The sequence below is a fragment of the Clytia hemisphaerica genome, unplaced genomic scaffold (assembly GCF_902728285.1).
Source record: "Clytia hemisphaerica strain Z4C2 unplaced genomic scaffold, Clytia hemisphaerica genome assembly, whole genome shotgun sequence".
NCBI classification, from domain to species: domain Eukaryota; kingdom Metazoa; phylum Cnidaria; class Hydrozoa; order Leptothecata; family Clytiidae; genus Clytia; species Clytia hemisphaerica.
Window position 1 is genome coordinate 2,009,346 of NW_027104101.1, and position 20,501 is coordinate 2,029,846.

General features: G+C 35.9%; 2 protein-coding genes and 1 long non-coding RNA gene across 3 annotated transcripts; 2 read left to right on the top strand and 1 right to left on the bottom strand.

The window, feature by feature from the left end:
* The first annotated feature begins 848 nt into the window (after positions 1-848).
* Positions 849-3,654, top strand: LOC136813072 (uncharacterized). The gene is made up of 3 exons (XR_010847430.1): positions 849-889; positions 2,050-2,182; positions 2,866-3,654. It is a non-coding gene; the product is annotated as an uncharacterized lncRNA (long non-coding RNA).
* Positions 3,655-3,706: 52 nt separating this feature from the next.
* On the bottom strand, positions 3,707-5,311 carry LOC136813071 (uncharacterized). Its single transcript, XM_067069599.1, has 2 exons — positions 5,114-5,311; positions 3,707-4,765 (listed from the first exon to the last, which is right to left on the bottom strand). The coding sequence occupies exons 1-2, from the start codon at positions 5,160-5,162 to the stop codon at positions 4,080-4,082; spliced, it is 735 nt and encodes a 244-aa protein (XP_066925700.1). The 5' UTR covers positions 5,163-5,311; the 3' UTR covers positions 3,707-4,079.
* Positions 5,312-7,757: 2,446 nt separating this feature from the next.
* Positions 7,758-18,259, top strand: LOC136813073 (uncharacterized). Its single transcript, XM_067069600.1, has 10 exons — positions 7,758-7,890; positions 8,950-9,084; positions 10,939-11,157; positions 12,058-12,200; positions 13,122-13,256; positions 13,746-13,902; positions 14,564-14,698; positions 15,406-15,510; positions 16,391-16,536; positions 17,986-18,259. The coding sequence occupies exons 1-10, from the start codon at positions 7,854-7,856 to the stop codon at positions 18,238-18,240; spliced, it is 1,467 nt and encodes a 488-aa protein (XP_066925701.1). The 5' UTR covers positions 7,758-7,853; the 3' UTR covers positions 18,241-18,259.
* Positions 18,260-20,501: the final 2,242 nt, after the last annotated feature.

The window sequence follows — 20,501 nt, forward strand, 5'->3', positions numbered from 1 at the left end:
AAAAGATATCATACAAAGTTTGTTATTGGTTGATTGACAATAGGCTGTTTTTTTTGTCGTTTTTTACTACTTTATAGAGTCAACTACTTTAAAGAGTCAACTCGGCGAAGCCTCGTCCAATATCTTTTCTCGCACGCCCAATATTTTTGCATAATGGATTCGACTTTGTCCAATAACTGCTTAATGGACGTTGTAAACGTTTAGTTAACGTGCCAAATTAAAAGTTTTTTTTATAATATAAAAAAATAAAGAAAAATTAATATTAAAAATGAAGAAGAAAAAAAATCAACTTCTTGTAGAAATGTGGTATGATTACCATTTTCATATAAAACTATATAATTCAGTTAAAATATAATGCACTAAAAAAGCAATAGGTATTATATTAATTTTTATATAATTCTAAAGATAAGATGGGTCTGCTGATTGATAAAATAGTCTTTAGCCGAAAATTCTAGGTCTGAACAAAGTGTGTCGTATAGGTATTATTTTGATATACTTTTTAGAGCCAATTTGATGGTTTAGGACTAATTGATTATTTTACCACTTGAGCTTGCATTTAATTTAGATAAAGCCTGTTTCCGATTTTTCACAGATGGTGAAGTGTGGACATCACTGGATAATTTTGAAATCAAATTTCTTTTCACTCACTGTATTTGAAATTTCTATAAATTATTTAAACCAATCATGTTGATGTTTGCTTCTATTTGACAGCATGCTTCACATTGATTATAGAGTCAATCGAAATGATGAATTTAACGAATTTAATTATTGAAAGACCTATTGTTTTTCTAGTGTATTATATTTTACCTGAAGTATATAGTTTTATATGAAAATTTTGTAAAGCCAATCTTTGCACTTAGACTAACAGACCACACCAGAGGTAAAAAAGGTAAAATTATTTGAAATGAAAGGATTATTTCATTGCCTTTATGACTAACTAACTAAATTATAGAAATTCAAAATATCTATTTTACAGTAGATCCAGCTTTGCCGGCTTTAAAAGAAAGTTTTTTACAAAAGTTTGAAGGCTGATATTTTTGTTCTTGTGGCTTTTAAAGTACACTGAGCACACTTTTTTTAATTTCTCAGCTAGTCCCTTGATTGCAAATTTTTTTGGCGTGAGCAAATTTTTGCCTAATGCAATAATGTAATAGGGACGAATGGTCGGGTCGAAGGGACGATGCTTACTTTCACTATTTTTTGCGTAATAAACCGATTTCGGCGATTTTCGTTCTCTTAAGGGCTCTGACCATAGTCCAAAAATTGATTTAGGTATTTGAACATAAAAGTTATATTTCAGGTTCCTTAACACTTTTAACAAAGAATTGCCTTAATAAATTGCTTTTTAATCGAATCCCTTAAGAGTAATTAAGAATTTAATTGCAAAAATGACGTTATGAACTTTAAAAAGATGTTAATAATATGTTGCATCACCCTCTTTTACAAAAAGTGCTTAGTTTTAATGGGTAATTAACTTTTTTGTTTCAAAATTTCTTTACACTGTCCGCAAAGAATTGAACTATTTTAAATTTTGCGGAAAATTTTTCTAAAAAGATGTGTCAAAAGTTATTACTGTTTTTTTAAGCAAAATCCGGATGAAAAATTGATGAAAAACCACTATTTTGAAGATTTCGAGACAAAGAAGCATTTACAAAAATTTTCCGCAAAAATTTTTATTGTTCGGTAAAAGATACACCATCTACTGCGAAAAATTTTTCAAAATGTTTTTTCTTCGCCGAAACTAAGCTCTTCAAAGTTTAAATACTCTTCCTCGCAAAAGTCTTCATTTTCTTCTTCATCAAATTTTTTCAATGCAAATTTTGAATTTTCAGATTTAGGAATAGTTTGTCTAACAGAAAATGTATAACATGCCATAGTTTTGTTGGTTACATCAGTCAGAAAACACATATTAAACACGGCAATTATGAAAAATTCACTATGGTCAGAGCCCTTAATATACCAAAATCTTTTAGCATTATGTCGTGATGAAGTGTGTCGATCGTGGCCCCATTTCTAGAAAGTAATGATTATTTTCATCCAATTTTTCAGGTAAGTACACCATGGTTTCGCCGATATCTCGAAGACGGGGCAATCAAAAGATCTCTAGAAACAATATTACCATAAGAACATCTCAGCGTACGGAGTTGAATCATCTATTAAGCATTCTGGAGAAAGATAATCGGTAAGAACTATCACCAAAAGATTCTGGGTTCCGTTTCCCAAGTGGAGTTTCAAGTTCACAGCGTCGTTTAGTTGCCGATAAATTATAAAAAAAACTTCTCACAGAAAAATTGGCAAAAATATCGTCCCCGGTGAAAAATTATACTATTGTCCGTGCTCAGAAAAATTTAATAAATAAATGTTCACCGCAAGATATTGTGCTTATTTTTTCCATTCCCACTGAATGTTCTGGCTCGAAAATAATGGAGCTCAAATCACCAGTCATGAAAAAACATAGGAATATTAATCTCCATCCAATTTTGGTACATTATTTTTATAGCCCCACAGGTTCAAAAAATCCCACTGGGTCTGTGAGAAAAGGGTGTCTAAAGAATGCTAAATTAGGTCTTCGTTCGGTAATTTCAGATCTGCGTTTGCTGACGGAAAAAACTCTGTCGTCGGACTCTTAAAATGTAAATAAAGTTTAGACAGATTTGCCAACCATCGACCCTTATGAGAAATCTTTTAACTAATTTGATCTTTGCACATTATAGAGAACGATGGTCGGTCTATGTTGTCCTCAATTTTGTAGAGAGAAGGGCCACACTTACCAAGTGTTAATTTCTGCCGCTATAACATGGGGGCTGGATGTTAGGGTTAGTCCGCGAGTTTTAACGAAGATCTGAAATTTATTTTTTATTTCAGAGAATTCGAACGTGATTTAAGAATGTTGGCAGATCGATCAGACGCAGATTTGTCAACAAGACAAAAGATTATCGATCAACACAATCAAACACTTGAAACAAAATTACAACGGATTCGAATGTTGTTATTACAACTTGAAGAAACAAACACATCATTTGCCACCTACTGAAGACATCTTTCGACCGTAGCCGCCAATTTCTGCGCGGGCATTTTTTTGTCCGTTTTACCACCCTAAAACCGTCCAAGTGTTTTTTTGCGCGCCTAAAGACAATAGAAAAAACTGTAAAGAAATAAGAATTGGATTGAGCTTAGGGTTGATAAAAAGTGGCACGCGCCTGACCACGCGACTACGGTCGAAATGATGTATTAATATCAATTCTGCATTTCCTCAATGTATGTCTATCAATCCGGATAAACGTTATCAAGAAGCCGGTTGATGTGAAGGCCAAGTGACTCAGGCGACTCAAAACAGTAGACAATGGAATATTTCTTCCGAAATGAACTTGAATTGACAAATTTCAGATTGTCATAAAGCATTGCTCCTATAAAAACAGAAATAGTACCACAGAGAGTGACAGGCTAATGGAAGGACCGATGCATAGCCAACAATAAGTAATCCAGCGGTGATTTAGAAAGACATTTAGAAAGATTGTCCGACTAATTCGAAGCTAAACTGAATAAAAACTATTAAAATGTGGATCAATTTTCGGATTCCTATAGGCACTTAAAATAAATGATGACTGAGAAACCTGGAATGGTGACTAGTTAGAACTTGGTTAATGGTTTATGTTTGATTCTGGTTAACCATTTATTTTTTGATAACTCAAAAAGGCTTCAAGGATTAACCCTTTAAGTGCCACGGTCCTTTCTTCAATAGTTATGGTGAAATTTATATAAGAAAAGTAAAAAACATAAAGATCATAAAAATACACCTGTCTTCGTTCAAAAAAGTTGAATGAAAGGGACTAGGTCGGAGTTTTCCAGGGTTGGATGGACGTCAAATTTTTGTCATTGTATTGATACACTCATACTTACGCTTATTTTGACGGCATTTGATCCCGATAAACTTGAGCCTAATCCCTTTTAAAAGTGTTAAAGCTGATACTGACTAGATGTAAAATATCTTGCAAGAATTTTCAATGTTTTTCAACTTAAAATGCAATCAGGACAATCTGGATAGTTAAATTATATTGTATGTTGAATATCTGTAATGTTTATCTTCCTTTGCCAAAATATTGGTTCTTTGCTTTTTCCCACATGGCTGGTGAAGGGAATTCGTCTTTCCCATGCTTTCCAAGGATGGAATTTCTAATATCCCTCTTTCCAAAATATTGGTTCTTCGCTTTCTCCCACATGGCTGGCGAGGGGAATTCGTCTTTCCCATGCTTTCCGAGGATGGAATTTCTAAATTCTCTCTTTCCAAAATATTGGGATTTTGCTTTTTCCCACATACCTGGTGAGGGAAATTCGTCTTTCCTATTCATTCCAAAAGCGTCATTTTCAATTTCCCTCACCAGTGACCTCCGAGAGTTATCTTTTCCAAAATTCTTCCTTCCAAATCTTCTCATCAGGGAATCTCCTCGCTTCCAGATCCCCAGAGAAGGATTTACCCTTAAGATTGAGTGAAGGGAATCTCCTCGTCTCCAAACACTAAGTGAGGGTGATTCCAAAGATTTCTTCATTTTCGACCCCAGGCTCAGGGAATCGTCTTTCTTTCCAATAGCCAGGAAAGAGGATCGACCTCTTTTGGGAATTCCCCGCCGGGAATCTTTACGATATGTCTCCATAGCTTGTGATTTTGCAGTTTCCCACATTCCACCACTTGGCAAATCATTCTCACCATGAGAATTTATCAATTGCTGTGCGTCATTTGGGCCTCTGATGGATAATCCATGAGTATCTAAATGAAATATTAGAAGTTTAGAAGCTTTGAAAACCAATGTAGATCTTATTGGACCTAAATAGGAAAGATTGACGTCAAATCTATAAACAAGTCATTCTTAAACTTTACGTGAATATTCATATCTTCAAAACTATAATAGTTATATTTATGAAACTTTTTAGGAGTGTTCAAAATTGGCAACTTATTATTACTTTAAAGATTGAAGTCGTACTATGAATAAAATAAGCTACTCTACGTCAAAATTTAATTTCCCCTTAAAAATTTAGCGCCGGTGAAATTTCACCAATCTTAGAAAGACACTGGTTAATTTTTCAAAACCTTAAGAATTATGAACAAAAATTATACCTTGAAATTGATGACAAAGAAATAGAAGAAAGCCAAACAATAAAAACATATCTGTTGCAAAAAAGTAATTTTCAGTTGACCTCAACTTTCAACGTATGAAAATCGGATGAGCAAAAAAAATTCTTTCCTTCGTGACTATGTCACTTCTTCTCTTATTTTGAATTTTGAAATTTTAGCGTGAAACTAATTTTTAACATCGAAAATGAAACAAAATTTTATAAATTTGAAAAAGAAAAGAAAATCAAGATGGTCTTTCAAAGGTGTCATTCTAAAAAAAAAGTTTTCTTTAGATTTTGAAATTAAAACAAAAATATTGAATGAGTAAAAAACGAAACTTATTGCGGGACTTATTGATTTAGTCACAACAAAAACTCTGTCAAGAACCATGTGACTTCCAAAGTAACATTTTCAAAGGAAAAATATACACATTTTATTTACAAGAACAAACTATATAAGAACATAAGGCTTCGCTGGCCAAAATGTTAAGAACAAGTTAAGAAAATTTTAAGGCATCGCGTACTCTAAAACAGCCAATTTTTAGGGAAATAGGTAAAAATTGTTTACAAAATGGTGAAATTAAGAACATTTTTAGGCTTAAAGCCCAAAAAGTTAAGAACATCCGAAGGCTTAAAAATTTTTGGATGTTCTTATATAAAAACGTGTATAAGTTTTAAACACAGCATGTTTCTCATTTGAAAGAGTTTAGAACTAAGCTAGCTGACAGACAAAGATTCAAAGTCACCGAAAACACTTTTCATTCATATTTTTTCCAAAAAAAACATATTTTCAAAACATATAAAATTGTTATTAAACGTCATAACCTTTTGAGTTTGATTTTGATAAATACTTTAATTTAAATCCCTCCTGGAGTCAAAATCAAAACTATTTGAAAAGTATGATTTTTCAGTGGTAAAATATGGTAAAATATGATAATACTTTTAAAAATCCAAACTGGCCCTTACGAAAGAACAAAAATTGGGCTCTTCCAGAAAAAATTGAACCACTATTGAGGAGGTTATTCCTCATTTTTTGGACCACCCTGGATTTTCGACCTCGTTTTACTGACCTCCCTTCATTTTTACATTCAAAAAACCAGATCCTCCTGGATTTTTTATTTTTCAGACCACCCTGGATGTCACACCTCCTCAAAATAGGGGTGCAGACTATTTCTGGAATAGCCCTATTGACGTTCAGGGACCTTGAGAGATATCTCCTAAGGGTTTTGGCAATTTTTGGTATTAGTTTGGTCTAAAAAATTTGAAATTGTGTCCCTTTAACAAGAAAATCTTTTAATTTTTGTTATTGACCTGTGCAGAATCTCTAAGCACACACATAAAGCTTAGAATGTCAATTTCATTCACTTGTTGTCAACTTCTTGGATTGTGCATTTGTGTGCAACCAACATAATTGTAATCTAAGAATCTCTAAAACGAATGAAACTGATTTATAAAGTGTATTACAGTATTAAAAAACTTCGACCAATTCCTTTTCATTTAGCCTGGAGATCCATGCTGTGATTTCCCACTGTAAACTTTTTGAGGCAAAAAACTGCCTTACAGCTCGAACCCGCCCTGCATATATCAGATCATGAAAATACAGGACGGGTTTCCTGTTTATTTAAATCTACACTTATATACACTGAGCAACGATTTTGCTTGAACCCGACCATTAGTTCTTAAGATAGGGATTGCATAGGAGTTTACTGTGCGAAGGGTGGAATCTATATGACCTTACTAAAGCAAGAAAAAGTGAAGACGTAATAATTATATACCCCGGCATTTAGAATGACGGATTAAATTTAGCTCTTTTTTTCTCTCTGCAAATTGTTTGAAATCTGGCGATAAAACGTCGGTCACGTCTATTGGACGGGAAATTAGTGCCTTCAGTTAGCTCTCCAATGTTTATAATTTCAAATTTTTTCTCAAAACTTGTCGAAAAGGAACCTTGGGGGGGGGGGGCACTTGGACAAAATGGGTGCCGGGTGAAATTGGAAAAATAGTTTCTCAAAGGGTTACAAAAACGTCGAAATTCAGTCTCTCAAAGGGTCGATTTTCGAACTTTGGCTTTGACATACCCATTACCTCGCAAACCTAGTATCACCCCCTTCAGAAAAACCCTTTTCCTTTCTTTTGATTTCAAGAGCTGTTGGCTACTTTTGAACTCCTCGGTAGAAAATTCCTATTATCTCCAGAAAGCGATGTGGAATATTAAACGACTTCATAAATTTATCCATGTTCATTTCTCAGACTGTCCTATAATCGGTTGCAATTCACCCTGTTCAAAAACACAGACATACAATATTTTATCACAGCTTAACACCAACGATGGAGAGATATTTATCCAATTTCTATTGTTAGATAAGGTAACCATCACTCCTGCCCATGTTTTTTGTATTAACCAACCCTCCGATTCCACCCTTGTAGATAAAATGGAGTTAAAATAAAAAAAGAGTTGAAATTTTAGCCAATAGTTTGTCACAAAATAAAACCTACGGTGGAGAAAAATTTATCCAATTTCTATTGTTAAATAAGGCAAACAACACTCCTTCTCATGCTCTTTGTATCAACCAACCCTCCGATTCCACCCCTGTAGATAAAATGATATAAATAACGTTGCAATTTTAACATTTCCATCAAATTATTCGCAGATCTTGAATACCTAACAGGGTTACAAGAGTCTTGGAATAATTTCTGTTATTTTGCGCAAATTCTAAGCAGAAGAATATAAACGGGTAGTGAAAATGAAACTGTTCCTTGTTTTGTTGTTAGTGGCAGCAGGTAGGTTAAACTATAATAGGCTATTTTACAGTCGCTAAGTGTAATGTGCAATCAGGACCACTTCAAGCTAATAACAATTTACTTTTGGTCTTATTTTTAAAAGAATTTTGAAGATTTTTGCGTCTAACCAACGGGAAACTGTTATCGGGCGCGATCAGTCCTGATTACCCATGATCCATTTCGACTGTGAAGTGGGCTATTCTTTTTAGCTTTTGAGGAGTGTTTTAGGGATCCAGAATGTAAGTACACCATATAACGTTAGATGAACGCATTGAAACAACGTTGTGTGCCAGCTGGGTCTGGTTGCCGTTGGAGTGGCCGCTGGGAGTGAAAGATTTTATCCCCTTTTCTATTTGCGTTAGACTGAATGCTGATGTGGAGCGCTACACCTACTCTCAGTTCTCAATAACTTAGATCAGATTACCCAATCTAAGCTGCTCATTCGCTGATTTGGTGGTGACCGGGAATCAAACCATCAACCTCAACCCTTGGACTATAAGGCGAATGCTCTACCGGCTGAGGGCTGAGCTACCCGGTCATTATTGTCTGTAAGAATCCTGATGATACCACTTAAAGAGTTTATTATGCTTCTTTTGGTGTTTCATAGTCATGTGATGTTAGACTTTACAAAGGGTGGCTGTCCGAAGCTATGAACAGGTCGTTAGATTACTCACAGCTACCTTAGAAAGTAGGATAACTGTACAACCGTAAGCGCGGCCCTACATTTTCAGCCCTCCCAAAACGCACGACATGGGTTGATTTCAGAGACGGTGTACTGTTAGGGTGTATGAAGTGTGTAAAGTGTATGAACATAAAAAGTCTTTCAGCAAATCCAAGCATTCATGCCCTAAAATAGATTAAACGTGAGGTTAGATTTGAACAAGTTTGCTTACAGCTCTGGTAATGGCTGGTACCATGATTGATGTCTAAATGATTTATGTGCTTTAGGTAAAATTCTCTAAACGCTATTTTGATAACCAATAATATTAGGAAGAGGAAAGAAGAGTCAAGGGAACTTTTATCAAGCGTTTTTGAATTCGATTCGTTTTGTTTTTTCAGTTGCAGCTGTACCACACTGTCCACATGGAGATTGTGATTGCAAATGTCCATGCCATCGTGAACTGAAATTGAAAGAACATTCTGACAACCAAGTCCGTGCTGTGTTGAAATCTCTACGAACCATTGATGATGAAGGTAGGTGGAGAAATTCCAACCATGTACGAACCCTAGGGTTGCAAGGATTGACCAAAACTCCAACCATGTACGAACCTTAAGGCCTACTTAGACTACACAACAATATATTGGGGAGCAATATTCGACAATGTATTTTACGGGCCGTAATATTCAGAGCGAACAATTGGTATTTTATTATAAAAAGGAATTTTCTTTCGGTAAACAATTCCCCTATATTGTTGGAATATTGCAAATGAAGCTGACAATATATTGCGTACTCCTTTTATCAATCAAATTATTGCCTGACAATATATTGTGTAGTGTATATAGCCCTTTAGGGTTGCAAGGATTGACCAAACTTGGCAGGCGTGTCCGAGTAAAATATTCAAAATTGACGTTTAGGGAGAAAAAGCCAGATGACGTACTAAATTCCTGCATGATAAATGTGGCTTAAAGCTCATAGATAGCCGAACCGTTTTTATGTTGATGCGGTAAAAACAAACCAAAAGACTTCTAAAGAACACAGATCCACTGGGGCCCTACCACTGACCTTTATATACCCTGGACAAAGCTTCTCAATCCCAGCCAAGCAAAATCTTTGATCGGAGTTTTTTGAAAATTGGTACCCTAATGTCGGCACTACTCGATAGCGGTGTAAATGCATCGAGAGCGCTAGGTCTACTTTTCCTCAAATTCTTTTGATGATGCAGCGGCGTTAGACGTTAATTTTTAACATTGCAATGGCTTCTCCTTGGGTACCAATTCTAAAAAAACTCCAATCAAAGATGGCAGATATTGTTTGGTCCAGGGTTATATAAAGGTCAGTGGGCCCTACCCCCACTAGAAAATTTAGAAAAAAAATTCGTTCCCACGGGGAAAAATACCCTAAAGTTTCAGCCTCACTGAAACTTTGACTTTTATATCATCCGCATTCGATTTCATTGTTTAGAAATAGCACTCCAAAACCATTCCCGCTAGATTTTTTAACCTTGGGACGATAGAATTTTTATCCCCATTGAGATTTCAATCGAGGTTTTTATCCCCGCTGTCGGAAAAAGTTTCACCGGGGCCGTGAGATAGGTGTGTTAAAGAGTATCACATTATATTACCTTATGTCATTGGTTCTGTATAATCTTTTTTACATCAGATGTCTTAGTCAGTGGAGTCTCCACTCAAATTTGTTCGAGTTAAGGAAATTTCGAGTTATAGAGGTTCGAGTTAAATAAGACACTGCTGTACTCAAATTGACACGATTGACTTTTTCGTGAATTTTTGCCACCTGCAAACCATAGCTACGCAAGAGGAACAAAAATTTGTTCGAGTTAAGGAAATTTCGAGTTATGGAGTAAGATTTATAAGGCATTGATAACTGAAGGGTTGAGAAAGCTTGTTTGAGTTAAGGAGACGTTCGAGTTAAAGAGGTTCGTGTTAAAGAAGGCACTACTGTACTCAAATTGACACATCGTGATTTTTCGTGAATTTTTGCCACCTGCAAACCATGAAAATTCTCTGGTTAAGTTTCTACAGTGGAGTTTCTATAACTACGCAAGAGGAAACACAAATTCGTTGGAGTTAAAGGGACATAATAGTACTGACGAAATTTGTAAACAAACTGTATGCAGCGGGATGCAAAATCTAAACAAATGTCACATGTCAAAATAAAAAGTAAAAACAAATATCATTTTGACTGTTTCAATTGTTTTAAAAGTTTGTTTTGGACACTTGATTTAAATTATTCTGTTTAATGACACGTGGTTTGCGCAATGTTTACATTTTAATACTTTTATGTCCCTTTAAGGGAAATTTTACCTACAGAGACTCCACAGCTAAACCAAAATTGATGATAATTTTTTTTTTATATTCCTATGTTTTTAGCCATTGTGAATTTTTGCGCCAATCTGGAGAATGGCAACTACGCCCATCCAACAGGATGCGAAAAATATGTCGCATGTGCCAATCACATCGCTTACACGATGCCGTGCCCAGCAGGACTCCATTTCAATCACGTGTTAAACAAATGTCTTGAGCCAGAAGAAGCACATTGTCTGATGTTTGCTGGAGAAACTACTTTTGCTGCTAAGGGAAGAAAACCAGGTTAGTATTCATTTGGCAAATGTAAGCCAACAATTTAAGAGCGAACCATGGTGCAGTGGTAGAGCATCCGGCTACGGTTCGCAAGATTGCGAGTCCAATCCCCACCCGGGTCATACCAAAGATTCGCAAAATAGTACTTAATGCCTCTCTGCTTGATACACAGCAGTTAAGAGAAGTACCAAGGGTAATTGGAGAAATCCAGGGAGAAAGAGTGGCGTCCTCCTCTTCCTTTGGGTAGATAGTTATCAAAAGAGGAGCCTTTGGGTCGCCTCCGGCTGTGGTTGCAGAGTTACTTATTTGCTTGGCTGTCATCCATGTAATGTTATGTTCTCGCCCTACTGAACTGACTTTTTTCTCATTTAAATTCAAAATTCAAAGGTAAAAATTGCACTCCCAAACTATCCTACCTGGACTGAATAACTATCAAAGAACGCCTCAGCCTCGTCCCCGTGATTTCATACCCACTCGAAATTCAATTTTTAAAAATTGCACTCTAGAACCATCCCCAATGAATTTTTTTGCATGACCTTGGAAGAATATGATTTTATCTCCATTAGAATTTCGATTTTCGTCTAAGTAATTCCAAAACTCTTGAAAATATTGGATATTCTTAATATTTTGAGTTTTAAGCCTTAAAATGTTCTTAATTTGTTCTTAATATTTTGACCATCGAAAGCCTTGTGTTCTTAGATAGAAAAACTTGTATAACACTTAATCTAGCAAGCTAGACGAATAATTCCGACATAGCAGAAATAAAGCAAAAAGTAATGGAGGGAATAATTTTAGTTTATACGAACTAAATCCCGTAACAATAATCGTATTATCATATAACGCCTTACTACTGTATTACACGCATTATAAACGAATCCAGTCTAGTATAACACCTTTATCTCATCATAGGACGTGTCAGTTTAGCCCATCTTCCATCCGGTTTGATCAGTCAAGTTCGTTTGGAGCACGTATCAGGATCGGTCACGTGTACACAAAATGTCGCACCAAGCTACTGGGGTTGTAATAATAACCAGGCCACTTATACTTCAGAGGTAAGTAAGTATCAAAGGTTTTATTTTTACATAAGTGTTCCCGTTTCATATCAGACACATATTTCATATCAGCACAGTGTCTACCTATTGTTATATTATGCTGATATGATCAAAAAAATGTTTTTCTTTTCCTCTTACTGACCAATCTTTCTCCACATCTGTGTCAATTCAATGTGAAAAAGCTTGTGAATTGAAAATTATGATCAGTAAGCAAACAATATCACTCTTTTTTAAACACAAATCCTTTAAGAGGGAAACCCTCCAAAAAAGTGTTTTGATACTCTGAAATTCAACGAAAGTTTAACGTGCACCAGTAGAAATGAACGCTTAGAAAAAATCCCCTCGTTGAGAGGTTCAAACTTTAAAGGGAAAATCTATTTGTTTTGCGCTGTCAGCTGGTGTTTTTATATCATTCTTAAATCGCGTGATTTTCCAATATTTTTCATAACATAGTTTTGTCCCCCCCCCCTCCAGTTAATACCGAGTTTACGTATGTCTGTTTTTCAGCGACGGAGACGGTAAGGTTCTAATTTGACTAGATCATGACCAACTGAGGACGACGATCATCACTTTTACCGTCCTCGATTTTGCGGGGCAGAATTGCGGGTTATTCCAAATCGATTCAGTCACTTTACCGTCCTCAAAAGCGCAAATACATAAACTCGCTAATGATTCCATAGCCAGTCTCCATATTAACTCGATCGAGCTTGCGACTCGATCTCCATTTTGTGTTTGAGATTCTGTAAATATGATATATTTTATATTTCGCACCCTAGCACTTAGTTTGTTTTCCTGTGATTCTGATGTGGTCACAAAAAGTCCATCAGAAGGAAAAGAATATGGATGACTCTATAGGTTGGTACAAAATTGATGTAATTGAATCGGTTAATTTGACAATAAGATATTTATTCATCTTTACAGATCATTGGAACACTCATTACTGACGCTGTTGAAACGAAAATCTTCGAGAAAGAAAGACTTCCCGGATTTACCGGCAACAGCCCATTCATCACTTTCAACTCTGCTGTCATGGATATCCCAGCTGTTCATACTTCGGTATGGTGTAATTCATGTGCTTGTTTTATTCTCCCATTGGAAAATTGGCCAAAATATTATCCCCAAGACAATCATACTCATATTTTTGTCAACACTGAAAATAATCAGAGAAGCAAATCCGCACTGCAAAACACTGTGCTAATTTTTCTATCCCCACTCAATTTCCTGGCTTGAAAACAATAGAATTCAAATCCCCATTCGTAATAGACTTGGGAATATCAAAAAGCCCATCGAGTTTTTGTCCGTTTCTCCTACCCAGTCTGTGAAAAGGAGGTGTAGCTAGTACACGTCAAAGTGCATTTTTTGACCAGGCCTAGTTAAATTACACGAATCCTTACGCCGGTCTTTTGACATAAGTGCGTCAAGTGAATTTTTAGACCTGGAGAACCCTTACGCCGACCCCTATTCGCCAGCGACGAACACAATACACATAAGGGTCGCCGTAAAAAGGGCCGATAAGGTATTATAACTTTCCTTTGTTGTTTACAGGAATTGACTGACTTAGAATTATTGGTTTGGTATAACGAAGACTTCAACCAAGAGACCACCAGTGATGATAGCGGTGAACACGTGATCAGAGTCCTTGTTACCATGGATACCGATGTTGACTTGGAGTTGGCCACGAGACAAAGTGAACAGAAAACAAGTAAGATATATCGCCCTTCATCTTTTACATTACCCTCAATGAATTGTCGATGTGAGAAGAATCTGCAAAATATTTGACAAAAAATTTCTATCTTTAGCGTCATTTATATTAAGAAAAACGATCACTTGTTCCATAGTATCCACATACATGTTGGCAAAATGGGCCTTAATTCATCATAAAAACCATGAAATCCCCATTGCAAAACTTCACTGAGTTCTCTTACAAAACGAACTCACTTGTAGCTAAGAATTTCTCATTGGGAAATCCTTGTGCGTAATTCCTAGGTTGAAACGATACAAGCTGAAGTGTTGCTTACTTACATTGCACCCCTTTGTCACATACCCACTCGGACCCCAGTCCCGCTTGAAAATTTGGCCAAAATCTCGTCCCCAGTTGGAAAATACCCTGGTATTTTAGCCCCACTGTAAAGTTATGCAAAAATTTCGTCCCCGGTGGGAAAATACCCTGAAATTTCAGCCCCACCGGGAAATTGACTTTAATGTCATCCCCACTCGAAATTTAATGTTTGAAAGTTGCACTCCATTTCATCACTTCCACTGCATTTTTTAACCTTGAAACAATAACTTTTATCTCCGCTGAGGAAAAAAGTTCCACCGGGGGTGTGAGTTGTTAAAATGCAAATAAACGCTATTTATTTCAGAGACAGCCCAAGAAGAGATCCCAATGGACGAAGAATGCGTTGGACGCGCTGATGGAAACTATATCCATCCTTATGAATGCGGACTCTACTTGACTTGCTCTAATGAAAATACCTATGTCATGAAATGCCCTGCAGGTAGGGTTTTTTTAGAGATTCGTCTTTCTTTTTAGCAGATAACATCTCAACAGGCACTTAACGTTGTTTCAACGTGCGAGCGTTCACAACGTCTATATAACGTTAGATGAACGCTGAAAACAACGTTGTGTGGCAGCCTGGATAGGCGGTTTTACCATGTTGAACTTATTAGAGATTCATCTTTTTGTAACAGATTTAAACGAGTTTATCCCTAAAAATTTTATGAATTTTAGTAAAATGTTTTTTACGAATAATAACACCTCTAGGCAGAAAGCTCTTGCATTTACCATCAGGTACCTAATATAGGGTATAGTTTAGGAATGTCGTTACTCTTTTGAAGGAAATATTTTTTATTTCGGCATCTTTTGCCTTGACCTTATATTGAATTTTTGAGGTCCTCCCGCCTTGAGTAAGACTACACGTTTTTTCTTTGATAAGAACATCCAGAATTTTTGAAGCCTTCAGACGTGGCCTTATATTTTCAGGTTTCAAACCAAAGAATGTTCTTAATATGTTCTTATTTTCAGCATTTTGAGTATTTTTGTCCATTTTCACACGAAGCCTTAAAATGTTTTTAACTTGTTCTTAAGATTTTAGCCACTGAAGCCTTATGTTCTTATATAGTTTGTTCTTATAAAAAAACGTGAAATTCTATTTTCGTGTATCAATTTCTATTGTTGTAGTTCATTTTCTTTCTCTTTTTGTAGGACTTCACTTCCACTTCGAACTGAACATGTGTCACTATCCAGAAATCGTTCAATGCCAAATTTTAGTTGGACAAGTCACATTCGCTGCTAAAGGAAACAAACCAGGTATAGCAAAGATTTCCAAAATGGTACTTGATCCCTCTTTGCTTGATGTTCAGCAATTAAGAGAAGGATCAAGGGTAAGCGGGAATCCAGGGAGAAAGAGTAACGCCTTATCCTATCTTCGGGTAGATAGCTATCGAAAGAAGAGCCTTCGGGTCGACTCCGACTGTGGTCGCAGACTTACTTACTTAGTAAACTTTGTACGCTTAAAGTATTCTCAACGTGATCGTTATGTGAATACTCTTTACCGGAGTGTATCTCACGTTTATCGCTTCATACTCTGTGCGCACTCTCTGTTTATTGATAAAAAAGTCCCGTACGGTCAACCTCTGAGGTGAATTATGATTATTGTAAATAGCAATACTCCTCTCATTGTCTCCCTTCTCTCACCAACACTCCATCGCAGCGGTCGGTTTGAAAAATCTCAAATTAGAAAAGACATTGATAACAGACCCTCTACGGCAATATATTTTGAATTTAGATGCAAGGTCTATGTACACACAATATATAGAATTGAAACTTAACATAAGCCCCATTTGGCCGAACACCTCTTTATCATAGAAGCTACCAAAACCCTATTAGAAGTTGTACTCCTTCATTCTTAACCCGTACTGCGCAAAATGTATATATTTTCTTGATTTAATTTTTTAAATGAGGCTGAAACTAGCTAAAGAGGGCTCTGAAAAGGGATTATTTGTACCAAAAAAGTTTGATATTTCGAACATTACCAAACTGACTTAAGTTATCTCACCTAGTTGCTGAGCCAGGGGTATGGCGGGGTTCTGACATGCTTCAAAATTAAAAGTTCTTAAAATATTAGCTTTTGCTTCTTTTCATCTTTAGGTATCTTTGAAGTAATGATATCTGCTGGTTTAAATTTTAGGTGTCCTTAAATTGGACAACACTTTGAGCGGCGAAATTACACAAATTCGATTGGACTTTGTTTCTGGATTTGTCAAATGTTCTACCAACAGTGAGCCAAGCAAGTGGGGCTGTAACAATTCACCTTCATCCAACTTCCCAACTGAGGTACGTCTGAAAATATTCCAGCTAGCACAATACGTTTTTTCAACGTTCATTCAATGTTTACAATGTTCACAACGTCCATATAACGTTAGATGAACGTCCCAAAAAATCGTCCCCAGTGGAATATTATACTCCGATTTTTGTCTCCACTAAAAATAATCAAATAAACCAACCCTCGCTGCAAAATTTTATGCTATTTTCCTCATCCCCACTGAATTTTCTGACTTAAAAACAATCCCCAGTCATAAAGATATGAAAAAGTCAATCCCTATCGAGTTTAAATCTAATATTTTACCCCCACTGGCTGAAAAAAATCTACTGGGTCTTTGAGAAAGGGGTGTATTTCCATTCAGGCACTGGAACAGGATGTAGGAAAAATGGTATCAATCCGTAAAATTATCATAACTTTAGTAGATTAAATTTCGCGTGGATTAGTTTCCACAAAATTTGATTCTTGCAAAAATTTTACAATTTTGATTTTTGCCAATATATTGTGACGAAGGGAAGTTAGGCGATTGGGGTCACCCTTTAGTTATTGAGGGGACCTCTCAGATCACTTATCTGTTCCTTCGATCAGGGTATCCCTTATTGGGAATAAGTCTATGGACACGTAGTAAAGGTACGCTAATAGATTTCAATCAACATCAATTCTGTTTCTCCAATTAAGCAATAAATATCAAATAAGCATAACATAAATAACATCAAATAAATTAATAACTCTAGCATGTGATTTACGATAGTTCTCTTTCAAGTCCTTCTCCTTCAAGTTCTCCTTTTCAAGTCCTTTTCCTTTGAGCTTTCTTTCGAAGTCCTCTTCCTTCAAGCTCTTCCTTCCAAGTCCTCGATTTCTTTCCTTTTCTCGCTCATGTTTGCTCGCCCTGGGGTCTGGGCTCGAGGGCCTGAGCCCCACTCTATTGATTTCTATTCATCTTTCAGTTCATTAATATCGTGCTGGCTCAGTCCTAGTCTCTATTTGCATTATTCATCAATGATTAGTTTACTAGCTTCACAATATCTTGAAAAATTAAAAACATCAGATAAAAAAGAGACCCATTTTAGGTCTTCCATTCGCGAAATAAATTTTGCGCCAAATTATTCCACTTATTAAAGTAATTCTGCTACCAAGCAAAGAATTAACTTAAAATAACTTTAACCCTTTCTACAATTAAGGTCATAATATTTGAGAAAAAAGTGAAATTCACCGGGAAGTTTTGAAACCACAATCGATTTGTAAGTGCTCTAAAGGGTAGAGTTTTAACTATGAGTTTTAACGCTAGACTTAAGACTGAGGATCCAAAAGTTCAAAAATAGTCTAATAAGGCTCAGAATGTAGCCTGGAAGTCTGCCAACTCCTCCCCGACTAAATTAAAGAGATAGCCCAAAAATCGACTTTCTCGCCGGAAAAATGTTAAAATAACCAGAATTCTCAATATATTTCAACCATGATTGTAGCGTATTGGAGTTCAAATCACAAACAAACTTGAACAAACGCTTTTCAAAGAAGATAAGATGACCGGAAAAACTGGGAACAGTCAATCGATCACTTTCAACTCCAACAAGAATGAAATCTCAACTGAACCTATCCGTATTGCAGATCTTCCGGAACGTGAAATCCAAGTGTGGTATATTGAAGATATGGGCAATGGAGATTCGGAATATGACAATTCTGGCGAAGTTACCTGCAAAGTCTACGTTTCTGTCTTGTAAACTCAAAGAGAAATATAAGCTGTTATTATTTTAGTATTTTTTCGGTAGAAATTTTACCTACAAGAATTTTTATATAATTTTACCTTCGATATCATCTTCGTATCTTTTCTATCAGTATTTCTAACCAATTTTCCAATTGTTATCTGATTCCCCCAAAATACATGATCAAACGTTTTGCTATTTGACTCTTTCCTTGAATAAATAGTTTAAAAAATACTATTTCTTTGGTGATTGGTGATTTTCAGCATTTCCATTTTCAATTGAGAGGCGTAAGAACTTTTAAGTATTTAAACCAAGTAGTATTTCCTTTCAAATGTGATAATGTTTCTTTTTTAATTGTCTTTTTTCAAACCCCTTTTCTATACTTCTATATACTTTTTATCTCTTATAAGATATGGTCAAATATATTAGAATTGAATTATTTTTCTGCTCATATTTTGTTTTTCTTACGTAGTAAAAGTAATAGTGTTTCAAAATACTTATTTTATCTTATCCCTGTCCATCCATGTCCCACACATATACCTTAAATAGAGGGGGATTCAGAGGGCATCCGATTCTGTCATACCGTCAATTTTTCCTTAAATTTTATCAAACCGTCTAAACGAGCACAGAAAATTCCTTTGTAATAATTTCCGATTTCTGTCAAACATTGCAGAAATTTAGAATATCTTTTCAAAATTTCGAAACTCCGACTGATTTTTTGCCAAATTCAATTTTCCTGAACTGTAACAGACTAACTTCCATCTCCAACATAGGGCCTAATTTCTGAAATTCCGTCCAAATTTTCGTCATATTCCGCCATTCCAGCCGAAAAAAGACATGATTCCGCTCATCCACCAACCGTGAAACTGTCTATATTTTCAGTCAAAATCTATAGTAGACAAATATTCAAAGAGGTGTCTTGTCCGCTAGTTTTTCTTGAGAATATTTTGTTTTAAATCCAAAGATTTTTCCAATATATAAAGCGAAAAAGATCTATGTCTTATGAAAATCAGTTCACATTAAGTTTGTCCGGTCATTGAGAGCTAAGGGTTTTTCTATCTAAATTTCCAGTTGCAAGAAAGTCCAGCTGCTCATTGATTCTAAAAGCTAGAAATGATTGATGACTCTACATAAATAATTTAACAAATGCCCGCTTAGATATTTGAGTTTGGTATATGAACTTATATCTTTCCACACTCGGAAAATCTTTTTGATTTATTCTTAAGGAGTACTTCTCCTTGCCGACTGACGGGGGGTGTTTCACTGAGGTTCAAAAAATGGACCCTATGGGATTCGTTTTCTGTATAGATTTTTCCAAAATTTGCCAAAAGAAATGACCTTGAGTAGGACTGAAATTCCAAAATGTTTTCATAATTTTCCACTTATTTCCAAAATATTTATATTTTTCCCAATTTTTTCTATTTTGGCGATTTTTCAACCCTACCTGGGAGTAATGGGAATGAAAAAAGGTACCCTGACCGGTGGGACACATCCCCGTACTCCTTTTTGTCCGAAGTAACAACCCCGATTCTTAGGTATGGGACAAAATAAAGTAAAGTAAAAATCTAATTGAATTGATTCTCTTGAGCATTTTTCTGAAGACATATTTTTTCAACATACAACTGTTTATTGTGGTCTTCACCGACATTCTATGAACACCAACTTGATCCTTTTTCGACCATTTAGCTTCATCATCAGTATACTGAGAGTTACTGCAATGAAATAATTTCAGATGGCTATTTCAGCATTTCTTTAATGTTTTGATCCCAGCAGCAAAGACTGTTTCTATTATCACGAAGGTAAGGTCGTCCAACGCCGATTTCTTAACTCCATTCAAAGTAGTTTCATCTTTTGATAATCAATAATTTCTTGGTATTCATATTATCTCCAAAACAAGAAGCCGGAGCGGCGTGAAGGTCCAGCTGACGTGGCAATAACCGAATGTCGTTCGTACCGGGTTCCTTAAGTGACGCAAAAAAATTTCCTTCCCATCCTCCACTCTGAGCTTCTATTCTTTGACACTTTCTTTGTATTGCTAATTATTGAAATTTTTTGATGCATTTCCCGAAATTTCGAAACTTTTACCGCTGATGGGATAAGAACCCACTCATATACAAAGCACCTATGATTAGAACGCCAGCGCCTTAACCACTCGGCCATCGACTCACAGCTGTATTAAGGAGTTCAAAGCTCCTTATTAACATGGTATTTACTCCAAACTCTACCCGGGAGCTAAAATCCTAACCAGGGGTTAACTCCCATCCCCAACTCTAGCCCTA